At 38.9% G+C, this 19,180-nt stretch overlaps 1 protein-coding gene across 1 annotated transcript in view; it reads left to right on the top strand.

Moving 5' to 3' along the window:
* LOC582726 (ATP-dependent translocase ABCB1) overlaps nucleotides 1-18,063 on the top strand; it is a 33,167-nt gene extending 15,104 nt beyond the window's left edge. Inside the window, exons 10-25 of the mRNA XM_030987042.1 lie at nucleotides 198-434; nucleotides 1,814-2,017; nucleotides 3,085-3,255; nucleotides 4,387-4,576; nucleotides 5,185-5,322; nucleotides 6,314-6,468; nucleotides 8,087-8,266; nucleotides 9,281-9,364; nucleotides 10,217-10,420; nucleotides 11,421-11,521; nucleotides 11,828-11,968; nucleotides 12,723-12,879; nucleotides 13,444-13,641; nucleotides 14,158-14,361; nucleotides 14,994-15,140; nucleotides 16,190-18,063. Of these exons, the coding sequence (XP_030842902.1) occupies nucleotides 198-434; nucleotides 1,814-2,017; nucleotides 3,085-3,255; nucleotides 4,387-4,576; nucleotides 5,185-5,322; nucleotides 6,314-6,468; nucleotides 8,087-8,266; nucleotides 9,281-9,364; nucleotides 10,217-10,420; nucleotides 11,421-11,521; nucleotides 11,828-11,968; nucleotides 12,723-12,879; nucleotides 13,444-13,641; nucleotides 14,158-14,361; nucleotides 14,994-15,140; nucleotides 16,190-16,384 (2,706 nt within the window). The 3' untranslated portion in view covers nucleotides 16,385-18,063. The remainder of the gene's footprint in view (nucleotides 1-197; nucleotides 435-1,813; nucleotides 2,018-3,084; nucleotides 3,256-4,386; nucleotides 4,577-5,184; nucleotides 5,323-6,313; nucleotides 6,469-8,086; nucleotides 8,267-9,280; nucleotides 9,365-10,216; nucleotides 10,421-11,420; nucleotides 11,522-11,827; nucleotides 11,969-12,722; nucleotides 12,880-13,443; nucleotides 13,642-14,157; nucleotides 14,362-14,993; nucleotides 15,141-16,189) is intronic.
* The last annotated feature ends 1,117 nt before the right edge of the window (nucleotides 18,064-19,180 follow it).

Raw genomic sequence — 19,180 nt, 5'->3', positions numbered from 1 at the left:
GGCTTCAATAAGACTAAATCCCTCTTGAAAAAAAGAATTTACTCTTTTTGTCATATTCTATTACTTCTTATAAACCTGACCAGATTTCATTTTGTAATAGTACTGTAAGATTAAGATAGGAAGAAGACTATTCGTGATAATTAGTCCATTTCATTTGGGACTTAATCCATTGTGCTGAATATCTATCTTCATCACAGGAGCCCATCATCGATATGCGCTCTACAGAGGGTCTGAAACCCGACACCATAACGGGGAACATCGACTTTGAGAAGGTCCACTTCACGTACCCCTCTCGACCCGATGTACCAGTCCTGAAGGGTATCAGTCTGAGCGTGAAGACCGGGCAGACCGTCGCCCTCGTGGGTTCCAGCGGATGCGGGAAGTCGACCACCGTCAACCTGCTGCTGAGGTTCTATGATGTTCTAGATGGAAGGGTAATTATATCTTCTCTATAAAGAGAAGGTTGAGTTCTGGGAAGAGGTGACAAATACTTTTCATCAATCCTCATGTCAATGGGCTCTTTCATTAAAGAAGTAAAATAAGCTTTCAAATTACAAGATGAAAGCCTTTCACAGAGCGTTATAATTGTTATTACATGCAAGTGTGGAAGAACATCAGATAAAAAATGTTCCCTGAAAAGCATGGCTCTTCAAATGCCTTCATATTTTAAATATGGCATGTAACAGCATACAAATCGGGACAGATTTTTACGCCACATGTTCATGTAGTCGCATATAAATCTTTCTGTGTACAGTGCTTGTAACTGTACCAAGACTGGGCAATACAATCGCTTGACCAGAACTCAACTTTCTCTTTAATGATAATAATAGTAGTAGAGTGTGGCAAATGGTGATGAATGTCCTACCTGAGAATGTTAGCGCTGTGGCCAGGATTTGAACCCTAAACCTTGTGATCCGCAGTTCAGTGATTATTCACCAGGCCACAATTATTTTGCATTAAGGAGATATGCATACCTCGTGCTTGTGCTTTGTTGATTCCCTCGTCTCCACTCTGATGACAAACAGTTATCATAAATGAAATTTCAACATTCAAATTTCCTGTCTTTTCCTTTTTGTGTTGAAGTTGGCATGAAAGATTGATTTAAAACAAGTATAACATTTAGAAGATTTCTTTTGGATTTGGAAGAAAAAAAATCTTTTTGTGTTAAAGTGGGCATGAAGGATCGATTTAAAACAAGTATAAAATTTAGAAGATTTCCTTTGGATTTGGAAAGAAAAAGGGGATGAAAAAAAATCAAGTTTGACTCATGAGGATGTGGTATGGTAGTTTAAATCAAGATGATATTAACTATCATACATCCCTTTAGGTAAAGCATTAGATTCTCTTCTCCACACAGCCTTTCTTGATGGTACATGTTCATCTCCACAAAAGTGTTTTGAATTGATGCAAAATTCATATCATTGTGAAAGGGAAGCTTTACTGATCAAATAAATATAACAACTTCCCTCTTCAAAATATGTTTGGGGCCCGCAGTAATCATCGGTCCTCCGTTGAGCTTCAAGATTTGTGACGTCACATGCGAGACACAGCTAGCCACAAAGCATTTTACGCCTTTCCATGATATCTATATGATTTTCAGCAAATTATTTGTGTTTTTCAAGTGAAATCTCCCCATCCATATATGAATTGTCCATAATTATCAGTTGTCATGAATTTTCTTTGGGTGACTACTTTAAGTAAATCCTCAACTCTTTGATTAAGCAGCATCTGGATGAACTACCCAAGGTACAAAACATCCAATGACAACCCATTCTAAACCACTATACTTTCCCACTTTGTACCTGTGCTATAGATCTTCATCGATGGCAACGAGATTCGTGACCTCAATCTTCGCTGGCTTCGTCAGCACATCGGTGTGGTGAGCCAGGAACCGGTCCTCTTCAACTGCTCCATAGAGACCAACATCTCTTACGGACGAGACGGTGTTACCAAGGAGGAGATGGTGAATGCTGCAAAGATGGCCAACGCCCATGACTTCATCATGAAATTACCCAAGGTAGGTACTATGATTGTGTGCGATGCAGCAATAATAAATCAGGGGGTTGTTTCACAAAGCCTAAGATCAACTTTAAGTTGGACTTAAATTTGGCAGGCCATTCATGCCACTGTTTGCTCTCACTGTTTACTGGCATTGGTCTTTCAAGGGACGTACACATTATGGTCACAAATCTACAGAATTTTTATATTTTTTTCCTTATTGAAGTAAAAAATGTTATCTAAAGATCATAATTGAGAGATCAATGGTGAGAGCAACCAGTGACATGAATGGCCTGCCTTAGTTAAAGGTAAAGACCAGTTATGGTCATGCAATTGCATTGTGAAAGAAACGTTGTGGAATCGATCAGAAAAGGTTGATCGTCTAGCATTTAGCATCTGCAAGGTTCTGGAATCATCAAAATGATAAGAAATTTGGCCCATTCTTCGTAAAGTTACAAGCACTATACACAGAAAGATGTATATGGGGCTACCCTATATCTCTCACAGACCATGAGAGAAACAAATTTACCAAATATATGAATTAGTAGGCGGTTTCCCGGCAAATTTTTTATCATCATGTATTAGTCAAAACATATTCTTTCACATGATTGGTAATGAGAGCTTCCATTTCATTTTTTGAAATTGGGGCGTTTCCAATACTGGTCTTTACCTTTAAGTCCAACTTAAAGTTGATCTTGTCTTTCAGTTTCAGGCATGTCAGGTTGCATTTTGTTCATGATATGGGGCTCCAATGTGCCTGGGTATTCTTTCCAGGTTCTCTGGGCAATGACACCGGGGATCCTTGATAGTAAATGCATATAGAATACTGGAGAGCAATTTAGCCCCAGCAAAAAAAGAGAGAAATAGTTGTAAATGAACATGAAGGATATCTCAGTTTAACTTTTCAAAGGTGCTACCTTGAATAGACACAGATACCTTGTGTTACCACAAAACATATCCAATTTACACAAAATTAACATCCTTTCTTCTGACTTTCATATTTATATTATAATAATTTAATTAAGTTCCATAAGTACTGTATACATCTTTTGAGTTTCATTATTTCTAATTACCCCTTATTCTCAGGGTTATGATACCATTGTCGGAGAGCGGGGTGCCCAGCTGTCCGGTGGTCAGAAACAGAGAGTAGCCATCGCCAGAGCTCTGGTCAGTAACCCTAGGATACTGCTACTGGACGAAGCTACGTCTGCTCTGGACAGCGAGAGTGAGAAGTTGGTCCAGCAGGCCTTAGACAGGGTAAGTTGCATCGGGTGGGTAGATAGATGGATGGGTGGGTGGGTGGGTGGATGGATGGATGGATGGATGGATGGATGGATGGATGGGTGGGTGGGTGGATGGATGGATGGATGGATGGATGGGTGGGTGGGTGGGTGGGTGGGTGGGTGGATGGATGGGTGGGTGGGTGGGTGGGTGGGTGGATGGATGGATGGGTGGGTTGATGGGTGGGCGATGGGTGGGTGGATTGGTTGGTAGATTGGTGGGTGGGTGGTTGGGTGGGTGGGTGGATGGATGGATAAATGGATGGATGGGTGGGTGGGTGGTAGGGTGGATGGGTGGATGGATGGGTGGGTGGGTAGGTGAGTGGATGGATTGATTGATGGATGGGTGGGTTGGTGGGTGAGTGGGTGAGTGGGTGTGTGGGTGGATGGATGGATGGATGGGTGGGTGGGTGGATGGATGGGTGGGTGGGTGGATGGATGGATTGATGGATGGGTGTGTGGGTGGGTGAGTGGGTGTGTGGGTGGATGAATGGATGGATGGGTGGATGGATGGATGGATGGATGGGTGGGTGGGTGGATCGGTGGGTGGGTGGGTGGGAGGATGGGTGGTTGGGTGGGTGGGAGGATGGATGGATAAATGGATGGATGGGTGGGTGGGTGGGTGGGTGGTAGGGTGGGTGGGTGGATGGATGGGTGGGTGGGTGGGTGGATGGATGGATGGATGGGTGGGTGGGTGGGTGGGTGGGTGGATGGATGGATACACATTTAGGTGGGTGGGTGGATGGATGGATGGATGGGTGGGTGGGTGGGTGGGTGGGTGGATGGATGGATACACATTTAGGTGGGTGGGTGGATGGATGGATGGATGGGTGGGTGGGTGGGTGGGTGGGTGGGTGGATGGATGGATACACATTTAGGTGAATAGAATGGATGGGGGGATGTATACACCTCAGATTTAATAGAACATCAGACAGCTGGATGGATAAAAATAGGTAGAAAGAAAGGATGTATAACACGGTACATGAGTGGCCGTCAATGTTATAGGTTATCACTGGATATTGCAAAAGAGGTTTGCTTGGTATCACTACATCCATCCAAAACAAATTCTTCACTAACAATGCATGTTTTTAATCCTCTACCACTCTAGGCCTCGGAAGGACGTACCACCATCGTGATCGCCCATCGCCTCTCGACCATCCAGAATGCTGACATCATCTATGCCCTGAACGACGGGAAGGTGGTGGAGTTTGGGAACCACGCCGAGCTGATGAAGGCTAATGGAACCTACAAACAGCTGGTCACTCTGCAGATCATTGCCAAGGAGGAAGGAGAAGAGGGTCAGTACAGGAAATTAGGTTGTAAATGTCTAGGCCAAGAAAAGTCTTGGATATCATTGGTTGGGGTCAGAGAATTTATGATGTTCTAGTTATACTCAAATAGCTCCTGCAGCCACTATATAACATGCTCTGTGTTGAGGCAATGAGCAGTACATCTTATACACTACAGTAAATGTTGAGCTGCAAGAAATGAATTTTGATTTCGCTACGTACAGTTTAATATAAATATGGCATGAAATTTTGTCACAGTATAAATAGGTATATGCATACAAAATCTCAAAATTGTAAGTCCAGACTTGTAATATTGATGATAGTATAACATTCTTGTACAATGCATTTCAACATTGAACAAAAACAAATGAACACGTTACAAACAGATTTAAAGCACAAAGTTTGTTGATGAGATAGTAGGACCTTTTAATGCATTGCCTAAGGAAACAGGTAAGTCAAGAATTCACTTGTCAACAAGTAAATTTGAAGGTGAAAAATCCAATGAAGCAAAACAAAATGGAAGTCAGGGAACAATGCCATAACCATCCATCCATATTTCAATGTCGGTAGTTTGATTCATCAATAATCCTGATGGAATTCTATCATTTGCTCTCCAGATAATGCGGAAGAGGTGGGAGAGCTGATGAAGCGTCAACCCAGTCATCACAAGATCTCAAGGCAGCTCTCGCATCAGAAGTCACGCCATCTCTCGTCAAGCAGTCTTGACGATGGAAAGAAAGATACAACTGATGAGGTATGTATATACAGAGTGAGTCAAAAAAAAATTTACACCTAGAAAATTGCTAATTATTTCAAAAATCATCTATTGACAGTAAATAATTATACATCTTATGAAAGAGTGTTTTTTCCCAAATCATTTGGTATCATTTATGTGTGGTATGTGTTCATGCTTGAATGAACAGGCGGCATTGTTTGCGAGAGTGCAAAAAGCGATTTTGCGCCAAAGTTGCTTGTGTGATGTTTGAATAAAAAAAATTAGGATTTGGTTATTAATTCGGTATTTGCAGATCGAAATAACATCCCTACCAAAATGAATCATGCAACACATATCAAATATCGAATATCAAATATCAACGAACATTTGACCGCGCGTGTGTGACTTTGCTTCTGCAAAAGCATATGCAATGCATTTCATTTGATACATTCAATTCATTCTCTCATTGCGCTAATCCCAACATAATACATGCTGTAGGCATCAATTTGGCGCAAAGCGATTTTTGCACTCTCGCAAACAATGCATCATGTTCATCCAAAGCATGAACACAAACAACACAAAAATGATACCAAATGATTTGGGATTAAACACTCTTTCATAAGATGTATAATAATTTACTGTTCATAGATGATTTTTAAAATAATAAGCAATTTTCTAGGTGTAAACTTTTTTTTGACTCACACGGTAGACAGCATTGTCACGGGGGAGGGAGGGAGACAGAAGGAGGGAGGTAGAGGGAGGATGACGGAAGTTTTGACATATCTCATCCAGCAGTGCAAAGGTCGAAAAGAGAGATAAAAACTGCTTAATTTTACTTTAAGCTTGTGATTATTTATGTCATTTGCATACCAATGTGAATAATGATTTCATATTCTCTCTAAAGAAGGAGGAAAGAGAGTTTCCTAAAGCTAGCTACTGTGGCGTATTGAAGCTCAATGTTTTACTTTCTGCTTGTGATTCATCTTATCACTGGGATACCAAATGAACCATAATTTTATACTACTATTTACAGGAGGAGGAAGAAGAGATTCCTAAGGCTAGCTACTGGGAGGTGCTGAAGCTCAACGCCCCTGAGTGGTATCTCATCGTCATCGGATGCTTCTTCTCAGCCATTCTAGGAGTCACTATGCCCGTCTTTGCCATCCTCTTCAGTGAAATTATCAAGGTTAGAGAACAAGTTATTCCCAAATGTCCCCCTGATAAGTATGAAATGTTCTTCTGTGTATTAAAGACACATAGAAGTCAGCTCTCATGGGGAATTCGACACTGTTCGGGTGTTTACCCAATAACAGGTGTTTTTCACCACCAGGGTTAGCCTTCAGTTTTATGCCTACCGTATTTGCCGGCGTAAAGGCCGCACCGCCGCATAGGCCGCAACCCCAACTTTGACATTTCGTAGAGAGAAAAAAAAAAAACGGACCAAAGAAAATAATCATAATTATCTCGTAGAACTCCATTTTTCCTACAAACTAATACCAAAATTATCAATCATTTTATAAATTTACATGAAGTTTACCTAAAAAATGATCGTAATTTAGCAAATGATCGTAATTTAGCAAATTTTCATAGATTTTTAGGCAGATTAGCACATTCATTGGACACTAGAGGGCGCTTCGCATGCATACAGAAACATGAATGGCCTGCCATAACCAAGCTGTGGCCATAATGTTATCCGGTCTTACCCCTATCGTCCCGCCAAATGGAGAAAATAAACAAGCTTTTGTATTGTTATTAGAGATCTACCGAGGTTAGTTTTTCGCTTTAATTAATTAGATAGTCTCAATTATAATTCAGAATTATCTTACTGAAAAGTTAAGAACACCGACGATTGCGCGAATCTCCGAAGCTGCGTTGGATTTGTTGCAACTCCCAGCCTGGTAGCTCCCCACCACAGAGTGTGTGAGCGAGGTATGATTTTGGTTACCGGGCCATGCGCTGTCTAAGCCAAGGACATTTTTACAAGTACGATTTTTAGTACGAGTTTCTGGTCAGTTTTCTTCTTATTTCTTTGGTTGCACAACGATTAAAAAGATAACTTCTTCAAAATTTGCTGCTGACGTGGTTCAGACTAGATCTTGTCCGATGTGTTTTCAAGTCAATTTTGTTAATATATTTTTTTGTATGAAGTTGCCTACAAATAATGGACGTGCTGTTTTGACTTGCGATTTTTTCTGTTTCGGCGTATACGCCGCACCCCGACTTTTTGATATTTTCTCTTCCAAAAATACTGCGGTCTTTACGCCGGCAAATACGGTATTAGACCTTATGTAATGCTTTGCTCTTCCCTCACTGAAGACTCTCAGAGAGACTAGGGGATAATTCTCGATTGGCCTACGGGTTTGCTGTGTGCAGATTTGTACTTGGTATTTCCACCAAGTCTGGTGTCAGCGAATTATGGCCTTCTGCATGTAGAAACTGACGATCCACTCCCTTTAACAGTCGATCTTTGGTGTTTAAAGCTGTACAGATCACTCAATAGACTTGTTGGGAAGAACAAAAGCCACTGCACAATATGCAATTTAGAAAATGGTTTGTTAAATTAAAGTATTTCTAAGAAATGAAGCTTAATGATAATGATAATATTCTGGGTTTATGTAGCACTTAATACATTTACGGCATCTGTAAGCCCTTTGAAATTTCTGGTATAAGTGTATCTTTAGTGTATCCAAAGCTGCTCCAAAAAGCACCGACAATTGATTTTTTGCAATAGAGTTGGTTTGGAAACAAGAAACCGAGTTTGAAGGAAAAACTGGAAATGTTTTATTTTTTTATATTTCTTGCAGCTCTTTAGTTTACCTAATGATGAAATAGAAGAGGCAGCTGTGTTCTGGTCCTGTATGTTTGTAGCTCTTGGAGGAACCATGTTTGTTGGTTACGCCGTCAGCATCAGCTGTCTTGCGATATCTGGAGAAGAACTGACTCTGAGGCTCAGAAGTAAAGCATTCTCCACCATTCTACGACAGGTTGGTCACCCCTCCTCTCCTTTCCTTTTTCATCCTTTTTTTCCCTCCCTGTATCTCTTCTCCCATCTCTTCTTACTTCCATCTCTTCTTCTGTTCTTTCTTCCTCTTCCTTTCTTTGATCTTCCTTTTCTTCTCTTCTTTCTTTCTCTCCTTTAATTGTTTCATCCTCCCTTTTTGTAGCTCCCACCTTTGCTCCATGTCTTCTTTTTCCCTCCTCTTCCTTCTCTAGATCTCCTCCCATCTCTGTTTACCTCCATCTCTTCTTCTACTCTTTCTCCCCTCTTCCTTTTCTTCTTTCATCATCCTCTTTCTTCATCTTCCTTCTTCTTCTCCTGTTCCCCATACTCCTTTTATAATTCACCTATCTGTTCTTCTTTAAGAAAAAGTACATTTTTGCCATCTTCATCACAAAATTTAAACTTTTAGTGTCAAGAGTAAATGTCACCTTGTCAATTTTTCCTATCTCCTCTGTTTTTTCTTCTTCCACTTCATTTATATTTTACCTCATTTTTCTCTCCCTCTAGTTTTGTTCTTCTCTTCTTCCGTTTTTCTTTCCCTTCCTCATCTTCATCATTGTTCTCTTCCTTATCTGCTCCTAGCTGTGCTTTGTTTTCTTTATCAAACCTGGAGAGCCAAAAAGTGAAGCCCAATCTACTATTTTAAGAAAGTTCAACACTGCCTTCTCTCCTTTCACCTCCTTATCCTCCTTCTGTCTTTCTATCCTACCTTTATCTGGTTCCTTTCCCCTCTCGATCTTCTCCTTCCATGTCTCCTCCTTCACCTTTTTCTTCCTTTTCCCCTTTTTCCCCCTTCTTCCCTTTCCCCTTTTTTCCCCTTCTTCCCTTTTCTTATTCCTCTTCTTCGTCCAATTCTTCTTCAAGGTGAGGATTATTTATAAATCTGCCAACACAAACTTTGAGGCTCAGGGTTTACACAGTGACTTATGTTTAACTCACAAGTTTTCTCTCCACGGCAATCATTGAAACTTAACCTAATTTCCTCTTTTCGCCCCAGGACGTTGCATTCTTTGACCAACCAACTCATAGCACAGGTGCCTTGGCTACTCGTCTTTCTGCTGATGCGTCAAATGTGAAAGGGGTAAGTTTTTTGGTGACCTGATATTTTGTAATCATATAATAATAATAATAAAAATGTTACTTATAAAGCGCTTACCACCGAAGTCTCTAAGCGCTATACACACAAAATAGACTGATATACAATTACATCTTATACAAAACTAAAAATGCAAATAGACATACAAATTGCAATACATATGGAATACACGTCAAAGTGAACAGAGTTAATTAATCATCAAACGCAATTTTGAATAAATGTGTCTTGAGAATCCCACTGAAAGACTTGCACTGGGCTTCATTTCATCAAAATAAAGGGTGAGGGTTAGGTTTGCAACATTGCTTTATGCTGGGTTTAAGGTTAGGGTTACGCGTAGTGATGAGCCTTGTATGTGCACAAGTTCTTTGTTGTTGTTGTGGTTAATAACCTATACCAGTGTTTAAAGGGTTGGCATTGAGCTTTAATATCAAGACAAGAAAATGGGTAATTTTAAAAAGCCATTGTGTGCTCAAAGCAATTTTTTGTCAATTGGTACATGTGCCTATAGTTTTGTGCAAGGTAGCATGTGTGGCAAACAAGCCACCATGCAGAGAGGCAAAGAAAGCAACCAAAATTGTGAAATCTTCTTTTTCTTTTTATTTCCTTTTTTCGGGGGGGGGGATGAATTTTGAGTACTATTCAAACTGAAGCTGTTCATTTAGTGACTGTGTTCTCATCATCCCTTCAGGAGATTGTGCACACAGTGTGTGCAAACAAGTATTGAATCCAATGACCGGGGTAATAGTATATCTGTAAAGTGCTTAGAGACATTTGTATTAAGCGCTTTTTAAAAGCAGAATATTATTATTATTATCTCACCTTTACTCCTGCTTTCAGGCGACAGGGGTGCGCCTCAGCACCCTCTTCCAGACGGCGGTCACATTGGCGGCAGCACTCGTGATCGGGTTCGTCTTCGGTTGGAAGCTAGCCCTGGTGGTCCTGGCCTGCGTACCCCTGCTCGTTGTGGCCGGTGGCTTGCAGCTCAAGCTCATGCAAGGCACACAGAAGAGAGACTCCGAACTCCTAGAAGAAGCTGGAAAAGTAAGAATTTGCTTGCTTTTTTAAACAAATATCAGAGAAAAATGGTCATTGTATCTCATGATTAATTTTTCATTTTCTAAAAATCTTCAAATGGATTGTATGGGCATAGTAGAATCATTAGGAAGATGAAAAGAAGTCCAGAGCAGAAAAGCAAGAATATGTCAAGAAATTAGAGATTATCTCCAAAGGACAATAATACTAATGGATTCATCATCGTACTGTGGATCACAATCTCGTGATAGCAATAATGTCTTTTGGCAAGACATTAATCTGCATTTGTCACACTCTACCCAGGTGAGGTAAATGGGTACCCAGTAGAAAGAAATTCCATAGAATGTTTGAGCACTGTTTCATGGTAGCTCAGCTAAAGCCAGGTTAATAGTATGATTGCAGATCGAGCCCTTGGGGAGAATATTATTGATACTGATGAGACTACCCTGGATACACAAGACATTTTATGATTATTATTCTTATTGTTATCATCATCATTATCATCATCATCATCATCATCATCATCATCATCATCATCATCATCATCATTAAGACAAGGCATATGATTTTAAAAGATAGTAAAACAATAAACCTATACATGTATTTCTGCTGGTCATGGGAGCATGGCAAACCTCTTTGCTATGCCCCACCGGACAAAATAAAAATAAGAATAATTGCCGTTTACCCACAGCTAAAGGTTGAGGGCCATGGCTTCCAGGGCAGCATTTCATGAAACCGTCATAAGTACAAGTTCACTGACATCCCATTGAAACGTGTGTTATAATTAATACACGCATTTCAATGGGATGTCGGTGAACTTGTACTTATGATGGTTTTGTGAGACCCTGCCCAGGCTCATCGTGCCATGGTAACCATTTGTTATTATTTACATGAATGTTTTTATCTCTTGAAAAAAATTATCGTCCATCATTATATATTTACTGACATTAAAATACTGGTACACTTCTACATAAAAATCTACATTCCTTTCATTGTTTGACACACATAGATTGCTGCTGAAGCCATAGAGAATGTACGGACGGTTGCCTCTCTCACTCTAGAAGATAAAATGTACCAGGGATATGCCGATATGCTGCAGCTGCCTTTTGTGTAAGAAGCCCTTTGTTATTCATAGCGTTGTATTTGGAAAGTGTGTCATGAATAATTTTTCTTTCCAGGGTCTTTCGTTTTTCTTTCCTTTTTGTAATTTTCCAGTGTGAGACTGAACTCGATACACATCATGTTATCACAGACTTTTTGTTATATGTGACGGTTTCTCGATGTCTTTGACGTTTTTTTTGTTATCTTTGATGTTTTTTTTGTTATCTTTGATGTTTTTTTTGTTATCTTTTACGCTTTTTCGTTATCTCTAACGTTTTTTTCCTTGTCTTTGACGTTGTACATGTACCTCTGCAGTCAGGGCCAGGTGAACACTCAATACTATGCTGTAGCCTTTGGCATCACCCAGGGCATGGTGTTCTTCTTGTACGCTGCAGCCTTCAGGTTTGGTGGTTACCTTGTATCTCAGGGAGAGATGACGACAGATGAAGTATTCAAGTGAGTTCTAACATACCTCTTGTACTTATTGTTTAAAGCCCCGATGCACTACTCATAGCTACTTGAGCCCTCTATATAGTAAACGATGCCTAATCGGTGACCATTGGTCCCCCGGTCCCCCATGATCCTCTTTTTCTTATGTCAATTGAGAGCTGATTTGATGAGATAACCACCTGTCAGTGACCATGCAGGGAGAGCTAATCCCTCCTGGCCAAACTAGTGCAGTGGGGCTTCTGTATTTCTGTTATCTCACTTACTTCATGTTAATATGTCTGTCTATTAAGTTTATGATAACAATTTTAAAGAATGAAATAAAATTTCATCAACAAAAAGAAGGAGAAAAGAGAAAAGCATTATAAAACATCCAGATTGTCAAGGGTGAAGAAGAGAGGAGACAATATTTACATCCAGGCCTACAACGAAACTTTAATTGGAGTTATATGATTCAAACATCCAATTCATAAGACTGTTTTCAGAAATTCAAGATGAAATACAGAGGAAGTTCATGATAAAGAACATTGTTGTAGCAAACATTGATAACAAGGTAATTTAGTTGGTCCAACTTCTATGTATTTAAAAAAAATTTGTTAGCCCTTTTATAACCTTTAAAAAAAAAATTTAACAAAAGTAATATCATTTTTAGTATTGCAAATATCATAATTTGAGCTGTTATATGTAGAACAGCCTATGACTCTGGAAAGATTCATATTATACTTATCCAATGACTTATGTTATATTGCTTTCTTGATTGCAGAGTTGTCTTTGGTATCGCCTTTGCCGGTATCTCACTTGGTCAAGCATCAGCTTTCCTGCCAGACTATGCCAAAGCCAGGCACTCCGCTAATGTCATCCTCAATTTATTTGCCACAAAACCTCTTATTGATAACTATTCCAAGAGCGGCCTTAAACCTGTAAGTCAAAGATATTTGTCACTTATTTGCTGATTAAAAAGTATTTTAGAAGATAAACATCTGAAATAGATACAACTGGTTTGAAATATTTCAATATGCTTATCCATGTACAAACACCAATACCGGGTACATGTTGCTCACTACGAATCCTATGCACTGAGCTACTCAGAGAACAAACCTGATTTTGGGGTGGTTATGGGTGGTAAAATGTTTTTCATTTTCATGTTGTGTCTTGTGATGTATTGTGATGTGTCATAAAATGATCAATATCAGAGTATATATCTTGATGAAATGAATAACACTGTCTCTTTAAAGTTTAGGTTATAAATGTGCACCACAGCATTTATTGTTTATTTTCTGTTTCACAAATTTTACACATATTTTGTTTATTTTTTGATGATGTTCTGAAAAATGAAACATTTCCAGATTTTAAAATATAACAGTAGCATTAGTTTTCAGTTTCAATACTATTTTAATTATCTATTGAGAATTGTAGTACCATTAGTCTAAATGGTGAGAAAAAAAAGTGTCTGATATTTGTCCTTATTCTGTGTTGTATTACAGAGTACCTTGAATGGAGAGATTTGCTACAACACCATCGACTTCAAGTATCCCACGAGACCAGACGTTGATATTCTCAAGGGACTCAATCTAACGATCAAACCAGGCCAGACTGTAGCCCTGGTAGGGGAGAGTGGGTGCGGTAAAAGTACTCTGGTATCACTTCTAGAGAGATTCTATGATCCTGAGCAAGGCTCAGTGGTAAGATATCAAAATGATTCTACTCTTAATGATGTATATGATTAGATTAGATTAGGATTAATCTAACCATCAAAGCAGGCCAAAGAACAATCCTTCTGGCAAAAATTGTGGGACTCGTTTACTGCCTGGCTTTCCAAGTTTTTAGCTGATGTCTGCTAGCTAGCTGTCTGATACTCAGTTGCATCTTATTTTACTTTGGGTAAAATCAGGTTCTACTGAACATCAATGTTGGCCCAAGGCTGAGTAAAAGTCCAATGATTCTGATTTATGTTTTGAATGAAATAGTAACCCAGAATTAAAAGCTGATGAGCATCCAACCACAAAATGTACAACTTTGTTCCTTATGAGAGTTTTTTTCTCTTGGGGATCCCAAGCATTGAAAGTTTGTTTTGTAATAATACCTGACATTCTTGTCCTCTTTATAATCTTATGCTCTTTTGTCCATGGAAATGTAACCAAGTCATATCAAGCCACATAATGCCACTTTCCCTACCCATTTTTTAAAATCATCCATAGTCTATAGACGGGAAGAGCATCACGGATCTGAACGTGCAGTGGCTCAGGGCTAACATATCAGTCGTCAGTCAAGAGCCTATTCTCTTTGCATGCTCCATCAAGGAAAATATTCAGTACAGCGTGGATGGGGAGATGGACATGGCGGACATTGAAAGGGTTGCCAAGATGGCCAACATTCATGACTTCATCTCTACTTTACCTACGGTGAGTCTGCGATTTCCTCTTTCTCTCTTTCTCCATTTTTTCTCTCCTTCTCCTCATCCTTCCCTGTCCTTCCTCCCTCGTCATCCCTTTTCCTCCCTCTTCCTCCCTTTCCTCCTTTTTGCTCCTCCTTTCTCCTTTCCTCTTCCTCCCCCTTCTTCCTCCCTTCTCCTTCTTCCTCCTTTATCCCCCTCCTTTCATAACTTCATCTCTAATTTACCTATGGTGAGTTTGGGATTCCTCTTTCTCCATTTTCTTTTCTCTTTCTCCTCCTCCATCCTACTTTCCTGTCCTTCCTCCCTCGTCATCCCTTTTCCTCTCTTTCCTCCTTTTTCAATCTTTCCCTTTCTTCTTCTTATTTCTCCTTCATTCTATTTTCTCCCCTTCTTCCTCCCTTCTTCTTCCTCCTCCTTTGTCCCCCTCCTCCTTTGTTCCCTCTTTCCTCCTCCTTTGTCCCCTCCCTCTTTCCCCCTCCTTCCTCTTCCATGCTCCTTCCTGTATGTAGTTAACAAGTTGCCATTTTCTTATTGAAAAGAGTAAAAATGAATTGCCACTGAAACTAACATGTATGAGACCATGAACAAACCACTTCATGAAAAGATTGATTACGGGAATCTTGTTTCCTATATTTCTAGGGTTATGACACATTGGTAGGAGAGAAAGGAGCTCAGCTGTCTGGAGGTCAGAAACAGAGAGTAGCCATCGCCAGAGCTCTGGCTAGGAATCCTCGTATCCTACTCCTGGATGAAGCTACCTCAGCACTTGATACAGAGAGCGAAAAGGTAAGTAAACTAGTACTCTTGTCTTACACATATACTGGCTTCTAGGAACCAATAGAGGGTCAATCCTGCAATCATACCTGCAATCAAACCTGCAATCAAATCTGCAATCAAACCTGCAATCAAATCTGCTATCACACCTGCAAATCAAACCTGCAATCAAACCTGCAATCAAACCTGCAATCAAATCTGCAAATCAAACCTGCAATCAAACCTGCAATCAAACCTTCAATCAAATCTGCAATCAAACCTGCAATCAAACCTGCAATCAAATCTGCTATCAAACCTGCAATTGATTCTGCTTTAGCGACCACCTGTAGAGATATAAAGTGAAGTATAAAACAACCTGCCTGTAAAGACCACCCTCCCATAAACAATTTGTTGTTTTCCCTGTGGCAGTCTTTCTATACAGATTTCATTGTATTTAAGGTTAGATTATACCCTGCCCTCCGGCGTGTCTCTCTGTGTTAATGTCTGTGTTGGAATTCCATACCTTTACCCATCATCCATTGACATTTTGAACGATTTAATCAACATTAAAGGTAAAGACCAGTTCTGGTCAAGCGATTGCATTGTGAAAGAAACGTTGTGGAATCGATCAGAAAAGGTTGATCATCTAGCATATAAGTATTGGTGTGTACTGCAAGGTTCTGGAATCATCAAAATTAAAAGAAATTTGGCCCAGTCTTGGGAAAATTAAAAGCACTGTACACAGAAAGATGTATATGGGACTACACAACACATAGGCCATATCTGTCCGGTCCGGGTAGATATAATACTTTGCCAAATATATCAATTGGTAGGCGGTTTCCCAGCAAAATTTGTATCATTATGGTTTAGTTAAAACACATCTTTCACATGAATGGTAATAAGAGCTTCCATTTCATTTTTTGAGATGGGGGCATTTCCAAAATTGGTTTTTTAATATGTTTTTTCAAAAGTTAAGTATTACCAACAAGTAAATAAGAACTTGTACTACATTTTACTCCTAACATGTACATCAACCAAACATTTAATTTCTTATGATGAATCACCTCTTCTTGCTCTGTTAGATTGTACAAGAGGCTTTGGACGCTGCCGTAGAAGGCCGGACATCCATCGTCATTGCCCATCGTCTCTCCACGATTCAGAACGCGGACATCATCGCAGTTATCAGAGACGGGGTCGTCGTCGAGAGCGGGAGTCATCAAGAACTCCTCAATAAGAAGGGTTATTATTATACCCTAACAGGAGGTCAGAGGTCATAGGTCATAGTGATAATTCTTGCCTCGATGAAGTACAATGTAAATAACAGATCTAGTTCAGAGATACTATCTGTATTTCGGCAGATAAAGGTCATTTAGAGGGTTCAGTGACACAAAGACGTAATTCCATTTTGGCCATTTTGAGAAAAAGTTGTTCATGTGTCACGGAGCGCTTGGGCCGGAGTTAAGTCTATGTTTCACTAGCCATTAACATCAATGGGTTTCCTGGAAAGCCCACATTTTTCTGAACATTTTGATATCAGATACTCATTTTGGCAAAATCTTGAGTTACGTCTTTCTATCGCTGAACCCTCGATTTGTACAACACTGAAACCCATTCAAGAGGAGTACTGGTTACGTGCTCACAAAAGTGATGTAATCACTGTTCATTTATGCACAGACAGCACAATCTGTGATGCATAGATGGGAAGTATGCTTTTTAAGAGGGCAAACAAAAGGTATCCATGAAGCAGCTCCACCACTTTAGGCAGTGATTATTCTTAAGTGCACAAAGTGGGAGTTCTCCATTTTTAAAAGATCTGTGGATATTTAGGGGTAATTTGTACATTTGCTCAGTCAGAAGTGTATTATGCGGCCAACGCTGTGCTCCAAGTATGATATAATGAAATACAATGTAATGATAATTTTGTTTACCCGGGGAACCCTCATCAGCATCTTCCAAAGGGCCCTGCAATCTGTATTACCCCTAGCACTTGCCAGGTACCCATTTACACCTGGATTGAGAGTGGCAAATGTGGATAAATGTCTCGCCAGAAGACGTTTCATAGTGCAGGGCTTTGATTTTAACCCTCACCCCTTGGATTGAGAATCAAGTAAATGAACCACTAAAACCACAACACCTCCACAATATCTGGGTGCTAGTAATAATAATTTTAATAATAATACTCAGTTTTTATATAACGCTTATTAGAATCACTAAGCGCTTCCAAACTTGGAGATTGTTTCCCCGGCTTTAGCTGTGCTGCCATAGTATGATTATGTACAACATAAATGCAAAGATTATAGATTCTGTAAATGTAAAAATTTTATGTCTATTATATACCTCAAAATATATCTTAATTTTTTATAAGTTTGTGCTTGAAATCAGTGAAGGATGAACGCTTGACTGGAAAAAATTGTGTTTTTCCTGATGGTTAATAATTTATTTGGCCCAAACGCTTGAAACATAAGCATTACATTGGCCATCCCCCCTTAGCCAAATATTGGGGGAATTTATCCCCCCCCCCTTTTTCTTTATACTGTATATTTGTGAGCAAAACTATGCTTAAAGTATAACGTTTAAATTGATATCCAGCCAGATCATGATGTAGAGCAGATATACACATATATATCCATGTTTTAGATTTGTAATATCTTTGACATTATATTCATATATGAAAATAAATTATTGTTGCACCAAAAAGTGAATGCAATTTCTGTATTCATGAATGATACACAAATCTACATTCTACTTTTGTTATTGTGTAATACAGGAAAAGAGATCTGTAACTTATTGTTTGAAAAGGTGTCAAACTCAAGATAACGATGTATATGTTTTTAAATCAACTGCTATTCTGTGACAATGTATCAAATATATTTCACACTATGAACTGTGCTTGAACTTTTATTTACGTGTGTACATTTGCCTTGTATATAAACTCATGAAATGATTGACACAGTGATTATTTTTCATTTTTTGTCTTTCATTATTAACTAGATTTATAATGTAGAGATAAGAAGACGGTAGGTCTAGAATAATGATGATTTTTATGATAGTTTTTATGATATATATATATGTTTCCAAGCAAATTTGTCATTCCATGGGTTTCAAAGACGGGTTTTTATCAGTGTTCAATAGACAGGCATTATGTGAAACATGTTAATACAATGAATGCAATATTATGTAACAATTTTATTTGGGGGTTGACTTGCTGGTGAAATGCCGTTGGTCTACAACCAGTTCATCTACTACTCAATTAGTCTACACCCAGCCCTTCCTTACCGGTACTATCCACATGGTCTAATAATTATTTTGTCTTCTTATCATTTGGTCTAATAATCATTTGGTCTAATTTCCATATGGTCAAACCATTTGTCTAATGCCCTTTTTGTCTACTATCTGTGAGGTCTATTTATCATTTCATGATTATCATTATTTATGATTAAATGATTATTACACCACATGGATAGAAGACAAAATGGGCATTAGACAAACTGGGAATTAGACTAAATGACAATTAGACCAAATGATCATTAGACCAATTGATTATTAGACCATGTGGATAGCATAGGCCTAAACAGACTGGGTGTAGACCATATGGGAATAGACTGATTGAGGTAGTAGACGAACTGAGTGTAGACCAAATGGCAATAAACTGTCTTGCTATATGTCCATGAAATATAGGATTGATTTTGCATCATGTATGCATGCAGCTAAAGAAATGAATCAGAAACTTGAATATCTCTTACCCCTCAGTATCAAAATAACACAATACTCATTTGTAGTGAACGGCATTATCAAGTGAGGAAGAGTTCTGAAAGCTATTAATATGTTCTTCAGTATTCATTTAGCATCACCAACTCATGATATATACTTTTTTGCCCTTGTGGCTATGCAACTTTCAAATATAATTATTATTATTTTACCAATAATATATTTCTATAGTGTTTTACTTCACATATATCAATTAGATTATTTTAATCCTTATTTTATGCCAGTATTTCAGTCATATATTATATATATATGTTTTGACCAATTAATAAATGATGATTCATTTTTTATTCAGCCAATTGCATTAA

This window comes from Strongylocentrotus purpuratus, unplaced genomic scaffold (genome assembly GCF_000002235.5).
Source record: "Strongylocentrotus purpuratus isolate Spur 01 unplaced genomic scaffold, Spur_5.0 spur5_scaffold_16, whole genome shotgun sequence".
Taxonomy (NCBI): Eukaryota; Metazoa; Echinodermata; class Echinoidea; order Camarodonta; family Strongylocentrotidae; genus Strongylocentrotus; species Strongylocentrotus purpuratus.
Note: the sequence above shows the minus strand (reverse complement) of the source record. Positions and strands in the feature narration are given on the sequence as shown.